An 8,308-nucleotide genomic window follows, 5' to 3' on the forward strand; every position below is an offset into this window, starting at 1 on the left:
ATCGGTGATTATAAATTTCGGTTATGTCCTGCGGTCTGTCTTCGGTGTGTCCTGGCATATGGCCGGGATATATATTTTGCCTGGCGATGCGGGTGCAGAAACACACACAAAAGAAAAAATGATGGAAGGATGACATGTGGTTAAAGGATAATCGCGCAACAGGATCGCAATCTTCTTGTTTTTTTGGCCAAAGGACTTCTCAGGGAGGGGATTAAAAGATACAAGATACAAGATATTGTCCAGTATTTCTTAATTTGCGGCACAGATTGCGCATTTCAGCAACTAAGCCGGAAAAAGGGGAGGGGGGGATACTCTGGGGCTCCGGAGAAAATAATTACGGGAAAGTGTTGCCGGAAAGACTAATTAAAATGGTGATGCTATCGGGTACTGTAAGTAGTGCTAATTAGAGAAGTGATTGACTTTCGAATGAGTGTTAAAAGTGGGAATATATAGAAGAATGAGAAGAGTACCGGGTATTATATTTTAATAAAATATAATAAATATTATAAAAAAGTGTGGAGAGTACTGGAATTTGTATAATTCTTTTTATTAAATAGTTTTGAAGGACTTTGGAAAGGTGCTATATAAAGAGTATTTTTGAATAAAAGCATTTTTATCTTACAGAAATGTTTCCAAAAAGGTAAATCCTTTAACTCTTTTTGTTTCTAACTTTGTAGATCTTTTTTTAGATAGTTTTTTTAAATGTTTTTTAAATACCTCAATACTTTTTTAACTTTAAAAAAAAATATAAAACCCTATAATTGTCACAAAAAAGGCCTAAAAATCTCCTTACTTTTATATTTAATTAAAAAAAATAGATATCTTTATTATAAAATTATTATTTTCTTTTTCAAAAAGAAAATATATCTTTCATATAATCCTAAAATTTTTCCAAAACCCATATCTTCAAAAACCATTTTTTAAAAACTTTCTTTTCAAACAAATATAAATTTTTCAACAAATATGTCTTTAAAAAAATATAAAATTTAATTTTAAAAACATACTTATTATAGAGTTTCACTTTAACAATTTGGGAAATTTTCCGAAAAACCCGAAAAAACATAATCGTTAGTCATTTCGAGGGGGTAACCCTCTAAAAATCTATAAACCTCAACTATTTGAGGAGAGAAACAAATGTCTGAAGATAAAAATATAATTTTTTGAAGCGATTCTGTAACCCATACTTAAAATTACACTTTCGCCTGGGCATTTTTTTTTGTTTTTTTTTTTTGGGAGGCCATTAAACACTGGCCAGAAAAAAGTAAGAAAGAAAAAAATGTAAAATATAAAACGAATACCTCATGTTCGGGTTAACTCCTCAAACGCAGAGAGACGCGAAGAAAAATTAACAAATCATAACATCATCATTTATCATCATTAAGCTGAGAGATTTTATTTTGTTGGATTTCTTGTTGGATTTTTCTCTTCGACTTTCCACCGACCAGGGGCCCGACCGCAGTCTCTTCTTGAGTTATAAATCAATCAGATTTTTGTTTGCCATTTAGAGAGGGATACCCCCTCAAAAAAAAAAAAAGGGTTAGAGAGGCTTATGATTAACGTGCGTGTGAAACTGATAAAAAAAAAAAAAAACATATATATATTAAAATATTTAATGTACAACTATAAGTTAGGGTTGTCAACCGCTTGCACAACAAAAATAATAATAGTAGTTTGTAAGAAAACAGGAGTCGAACCGCGGAATGGGCGTGGGCTCTTCAAGGGGGGCTTGGCGCTCACTCAACTTGAAAATTGATTGATGCCCGGGCAGGGCAGCATAAATCAATATTTTATATTGGCCGCCATCGATCTACTGGGTATCTGAATCTCTCTTCAGATATTTTTTGTATTTTTTTTTTATTTTTGAATCTTCCAGCGATTGGCAATCTTCACGCCATCGTTTGGGACACAAAGTTTTCTTTATTTTTTCTTTTTTTGCCCCCCCTCTGGAAACTGCGTTTAATTACAAAATAACTTTGTTGGGCCATTCATTTCGTATTGATACTCCGAGTGGGTTATTGGATTGGCAACTACTTCTGATGGTGGTGGTATTGATACTCTCGGCATCCAACCACAAAGTGGGATAGTCGTCTCCGTAAATTGACTCCCATTGGCCGCCTCACATATTGAATAAATATTCTGAGACTGAGACTGAGTCTGGGTCTGGGGACTGGGGACTGGGGCTGTGAATTATGTGATATCTGGCGACTGCCACCATCAGACAGATTAAATTAAATTGGAGTTACAAGAGCCACTAGTCGAAGAGATAAATGTGCTAGGAAATGGTATCTAGAAGTATCTAGTACCTAGAAGTCTAGATAGATTATTATTTAGTATTATTTAAATATTATTCAAATTGTTTCTTTTAATCTTTTCTCTTAAAAAAAAACTAAAGTTTTCTTAGGGGAAATATTAAATGTAATTTATAGAAGAATATTATTTCAAATCTTCTATAAGTAATGCCAGTTTTGGATCAAAAACTCTCTTAAATTGCTCTTAAATTTGCACTTTTGGTCTAGGGTTCCTTGTGATATACTTTTTTTACCTTTTTTTTAAGAAACTTCTTCAATTTCTTTATATTTAAGTACCAGAAATAGTTCAGAATAGATATATTGGACAAGAAACCACGGTCAAGGGTTCGAAACTCAAAAGCTTGTGATTCTTGTGATATTTTTTTCTTTAATTTTTAAGTAACTTCATCTATTTCTTTATATTAAATATTGCAAATAGTTACTAATAGTCTAAAATAGTTGAAAATTGAAGAAGTTTAAAGAAATAATCATTATATCATTGTGATATATTTTTTCTCAATTTTTTAAAGAACTTCTATTTATAAAGTACCAAAAATACTTCTTAAAAGCCAATAAACTCCAAAACTCTTAGATATATGCTAAAAATTTCATAAAAACCCATTTAATTTAATAAAAACTTGTTGAAAAAATAAAAACTTAATAAAATCTCCTTAAACAATTATAGAAACATAAAAATAAAAAAAAACCAAGCAGATTTATGATGAGGAATTAACCATTTTGTAAAAAAGTCTCCCCTATTCGGAAGATCAGCAGCACCCCAAGCAGATCCAGTTCCCCGGAAGTAGGGAAGCTTCCGGGTTAGAAACCAAAAAAAATAAAAACCAACCCTTAGAGATCTCTTGGATTCTGAAAGATCACCCCAACAACCCTAAAATATAGGGTGCTTTTGTGAAAAAAAGAGAATAATAAAAAAAGAAGTCTTGAATTGCTTTTGTTTTCCAATATAATTTTGTTTGATTTTTTTTTATTGTTAGGATTTTGTTGTTGTTGTTTTTTTTTGGGAATTTTTGTCGCCTCGGTTGGATGTTGTAGGTATTTTTTTAGCATTTTGTTTTTAAATATAATTTATCTTAAAGACAATTAACAATTATTATGGTACACAACTAGATGGTTTCATAATTTTTGTATTTCTTAATTTTCTTTTCTTTTTCTTCTTTTTTTTTTTTAAGTTTTCTAAATATATATGGCTTAAATATTGCTAAAAAATATTTACAGACATGCAAAAAAAAAATTAGTCTTAGTTGGGTAGAAAAAAAAATTCGTATTTTTGTTTTTGTTTTTGGGAAAGAAAAAAATTCGGATGTCCTTAGAACTAGCTAGGATATACATTTAAAGAATATTTTAGTTTTTTGTTTTCAATTTTGTAGATATTTTTTAAATTCATATATAATCTTAAATTCTAATAAACACTTAGTTCTTTTATTAAATATAATATATAATATATATATATATTTTATCAACAATAAACACTGAAAAAAAAACACACTACACTTGTTGCCTTAGGTTTCTTTTTTCTTCTTTTTTTATGGCATTTTTTTTATGATTTAACAATTTTTGGGGTATTTCTGTTTAAAGGATACCCTGTAATCCTGCTTAGGTGGCCGCATGGGGATGATAGGCTGCCGCTGCTGCCCACGCATTGTGATGATGGGGATGGGGATGGGGGTGCGGGGGATAGCCATAGGTGGCACTAGTTCCTGCCCCAAACTCTGGGGGATAGCCCGCCGCATACTCGGACTTCATGTGGCAGCTGGAACTGGAATCCTGGCTAGCGCCGCTGGCCAATCCACTCATCGTCAGGCCGTACTCGGCCGCCAGCTGGGACTCGCTCTGCATGGCCAGGGCGGCGTAGTGGTGCTGGGCCAGGGCGGTGGCAGCGGCGGAGGAGGTGGCGGACACTGAGGCGGATGCGGAGGCGGAAGCGGAAGCCGAGGCGGAGGCGGGTGAGGAGGCGGCACCACCCACTGCGGGGGAACTGGCCGCCGAGGAGGAAGTGGATCGGGAGGCGGAATTCGAGGTAGTGGCACGGTTCCAGGGCTCATAGGTGGCGCCACCACCGCTGCCGCCCACCATCTGGTTGTGCTGGAAGAGCGGCGGCGGGGGTGGGGGTGCTGACTGATTACCAGCTCCTCCCGCCCCTCCCACATAGTTGCCATAGGGGGTATAGTTCACTAGAGGATTATCGGACTGCTCCTGCTTGAACTCGATGGCGGGCGGGGTGTGGGACTTGCCGGAGGACTTCTTATCCTTCTTCTCCTGCTTGATGGCCGCCTGCTGCTCCTTGGCCTCCGCGGCCAGGGCCTTCTTGCTCTTCTTGTCCTTGAAGTGGGTCTTCTTGTGCTTGCTGAGATGGTCGCTGCGGGAGAACTTCTTGGAGCAGATGGGGCAGGCATAGGGACGATAGTTGGTGTGTGTCCTTCCATGTCGCTGCAGTTCATCCGATCGAGAGAATCTCTTCCCGCAAGTGAGACAGAGGAAGGGACGTTCGCCGGTGTGCCATCGGAGATGGGTCTTCAGATGGGAGGCCTTGCCGTAGAGCCGTTCGCAGCCGGGTATGTGGCAGATGTGCTGCTTGCGACCGCGCTCATCCGGACCGACGATCGGGGGCAGGCCGCTCATCTCGTTGGTGCAGTTGGGGCACGTGCACCGCACCGACCGCCGCTGCAACTGGGTCTGGAAGGCGATGTCGTCGAAGTTGAAGCCCGGATAGCTCTGCGAACTCCAGGGCTGGTAGAGGCGCTCCTGGTGGGAGAACCAGGCCGCCGAGGAGGACATTCCCACAGCATTGCCATAGTAGTCGGACGCGTATTGGGCATACGGGAACTGGCTTCTGGAAGAAAGGGAAATAATATTGTTTAATAAAGTGTTTTTTAAGTTAAAAAGTTTCTTAAAATAGTACTCTCTTTGGTTATTAACTTCTCCCTAAGTATAGTCTTTAAAAAGAGTGTTGATAGCGGGTTTTAATCTCTATTATTATCTCATTTTATCTTATAGTCTTTAATTAGTTGCCTTACTTCTCTGATCTTCAGATACAATGATTATTCAAGTGATAATTGCAAGGGATTAGGGGGGAATTACTATATATCTCTACTATGTCTATGGCTCTACCGATACCTGGCATTATTCAATTTGGATCTAGAGATATTGCCATGAGATCTGGTAACGGGGATCTTGGGAGGAAAAGTTATATAATTATATTGAAATCGTATCTAAATACTATACTTTAGTATCTATACTATACTATACCATACTATACTATACAAAAATCTGTCCTAAAATATCTATTCTATCCTATAGTACTACTTAGTTTCTATTCTATACTATAGTATCTAAAGTATCTATACTATCCTAAAGTATAATCTTAGTATCTATTCTAAGATTATTCTTTAGATTATAATCTATCCTATAGTATCTAAAGAGTCTATTATATCATATTACTAGAGATACTTCTCTATTCTATCCTAAAGTATCTATTCTATCCTGTATTATCTCTTTTTTTCTATTCTATACTTTAGTATCTATAGTATCTGAAGTATTTGATGTATCTATCTGAAGTATCTATTCTATCCTGTAGTATCTATTCAATCCTATAGTATCTATTCTAAAGTATCTATTCTATCCTATAGTATCTAGTATTATATAGTACTGTCCGAAATATCTTTTCTCTCCTAAAGTATCTCTTAGTATCTATTCAATCCTATAGTATCTAAAGTATCTATCCTATCCTATCCTATTATCAAAACTATAAAGTTTAAAGCATAAGAAGTATTTTTTAAGTTATATCCCCCTTTTAAGTCTATATTTTAGATAATTTTGAAACAATAATACCCAAAACTCATAAGAAATATTAGAAAAAACTGTTTTCAAAAAACTATTTCAAGAGTTTTAAGTATTTTTCGAAAACTATTCCCCAAAAAAAAAACAAATCTCTCAACAAGAATTTAAATTTTTCAAAAAACTAAACTTCCTTTTTAGAAAACCCTCTTTCCAAAACTCAAAAAAATATTCAAAATTCCAAAAAAAAGTTTCAAAAACCGATGCCTAGTTTTGAAAATTAAAAAAAATAATAATTACCTTGCTGGAAGTCCGGAGTAGGCAGTATTCCATCCGTAGGCGGCACTGGCCACCGCCGCTGCCCCCAAGTCGGCTGCTGCCGCTGCCGCCGCCGCCGCCGCTGCTGCCGCCGAGGCGGCCGAGGAGGGGGACGAGGCGGCGGACACGGATCCCGATCCAGAACCGGATCCTGCTGATCCCGCCGTAACTGCTGCCGTGGCGGCCGCCGCTACCGCCGCCGCTGCTGCCGACATCCCAATGACGGAGCCGGAGCCGGACCCAGATCCGGATACGGGAGTCGTCGGACTGGCGGTAATGGAGGCAAAGGACTGGGCGGGCGAGGGGAAGATGCTGGGCGAGACCGAGGCCGAGGAGGGGGCGGACTGGATGCTGGAGTTGGGGGAGGCGGTGCCGGTGGAGGAGGCCTGCGGATATGGCATCTCGAGCTTCATGGGCGCCGACTTGCCGGATACGGAGACAGGGCCGTATAGTGGGGAGCTGCCGGAACTAGAACCGCCGGAGGAGCTTGATGACCCGCCGGAGAGGGATGAGGGGGCGGATAGTAGAGCGGCGCTGAGGAAGTCATGATGTTGTTGTTGTTGTTGCTGCTGCTGTTGCTGTTGTTGTTGTTGTGGCAAAAGCTGATGTTGCTGTTGTTGTTGCTGCTGCTGTTGTTGTTGTTGTTGGTGGTGGTGATGTTGCAGGTGATGTTGCAAGTGGTGCTGCGGGAGGAGCTGATGTTGCTGTTGCGCCTGCTGCTGCATGTTGTGGATGTGTTGTTGCTGCGCGTGCTGTTGCTGTTGCTGCTGCTGTGTTGCATAGGGATTCAGATAATTGCATGCCGCATCGATCATTTTGAAAGCTCTTCTTCTTCTTCTTCTTCTTGTTGCACAGTTCGCTACTGTTTGTTGTTCTACAATCTTGTTGTTGTTGTTGTTGTATGATGTTGCAAGTGTTTGTTTCTTTTCTCTTCTTCACAATTTTAAGCACATCTCCACAAGAGAGTTTTTCTTTCTTTTTTTTTTTCAGATATTATTTTAAAGTTTTTGAAGTTTTCAAATTTTTTGAAAAAAAAAAATTTTGTTTTTTTTTAAACACACACTTTGGCCATGGCTTTTGGAGTTATATTCGTTTTGTTTTGGCTTTGTACCGTTTACCGTTGGTAATTGCACGCCAAATATAATAACAACAACAACAAACACGAGCAAAAAAACACAAACAAATTAAAGACCGAATTTCGCCGACAGTATATACGTGCACATGTATAGGTCCAAACAGATTTTCTCTGCTGCTGCGCGTGATGTGATAGAACGGTAATTAAGTGTAGTACTTTTAAACCACGAGAGAGCTGTGTGGCCTCTGCCAACGCCGGCAGCGACAGCGGCAGCACCACGCACCCGCTCTCGCTCTCATCACCGCTAACAGCACCGGCCAGTGGGGTAACAGTCATTTAACAGGGATTTATACCAGATAACAGTGTATTAACAGCGGCTTAACATGACGCTGCTGTGACCGGGAGAGCCTTCTGCCGACGCCGGCAGCGCTGTTTACGCTCCGACGCAGAAATTCTCACACCCTCCCCGCAACAATCCATAGTGCTGCGCTGCTTCTGCCCGTTGCTGTGACGCAGCAGTGGGTGTTGCGCTCTCGCTCTGCCGGCAAGGTGGTTGTTTTTGGCTTAATGCCTGGAGGGCAAATGGTTTTGTCTCATTTTGGCCACGGTACTCTCCCATTTAGCCGGCCACGCTCTCTGCGTGCTCTCTCTTTCTGGCGTGGCTGCTGCACGCGTTTTGTTTTTGTTACGTGTGTTGTATGTGTGTTTGTGTGTCACAGCAATTGGGTGAGCAAATGCGTTTGTTTTTGTTTTTATTTCAGAGCCTTAAATTTAAATGTTTTTATTGGAAATTAATTTTTTTTTAAATATTTTTAATTGAAAATAAATTTTT

General features: G+C 39.2%; 1 protein-coding gene across 2 annotated transcripts; it reads right to left on the minus strand.

Annotated features, from left to right (window-relative positions):
* Positions 1-3,276: 3,276 nt before the first annotated feature.
* On the minus strand, positions 3,277-7,750 carry LOC6505189 (transcription factor btd). 2 transcript variants are annotated; one of them, XM_032451999.2, is made up of 2 exons: positions 6,384-7,750; positions 3,277-5,136 (listed from the first exon to the last, which is right to left on the minus strand). In XM_032451999.2, the coding sequence occupies exons 1-2, from the start codon at positions 7,214-7,216 to the stop codon at positions 3,903-3,905; spliced, it is 2,067 nt and encodes a 688-aa protein (XP_032307890.1). In that variant the 5' UTR covers positions 7,217-7,750; the 3' UTR covers positions 3,277-3,902. The 2 variants fall into 2 exon arrangements, with proteins under 2 accessions (XP_032307890.1, XP_032307889.1); XM_032451998.2 differs by having other exon boundaries at positions 3,277-5,139; positions 6,384-7,749.
* Positions 7,751-8,308: the final 558 nt, after the last annotated feature.

Source organism: Drosophila ananassae, chromosome XR, assembly GCF_017639315.1.
Source record: "Drosophila ananassae strain 14024-0371.13 chromosome XR, ASM1763931v2, whole genome shotgun sequence".
NCBI classification, from domain to species: domain Eukaryota; kingdom Metazoa; phylum Arthropoda; class Insecta; order Diptera; family Drosophilidae; genus Drosophila; species Drosophila ananassae.

Excerpts from the sequence above, each read along its gene's own strand:
- LOC6505189 (XM_032451998.2), bottom strand. The coding sequence starts at position 7,216 with ATGATCGATGCGGCATGCAATTATCTGAATCCCTATGCAACACAGCAG. Across the intron at positions 5,140-6,383 it reads TACTCCGGACTTCCAGCAAG|AAGCCAGTTCCCGTATGCCC; the intron begins GTAATTATTATT and ends CCTTTCTTCCAG.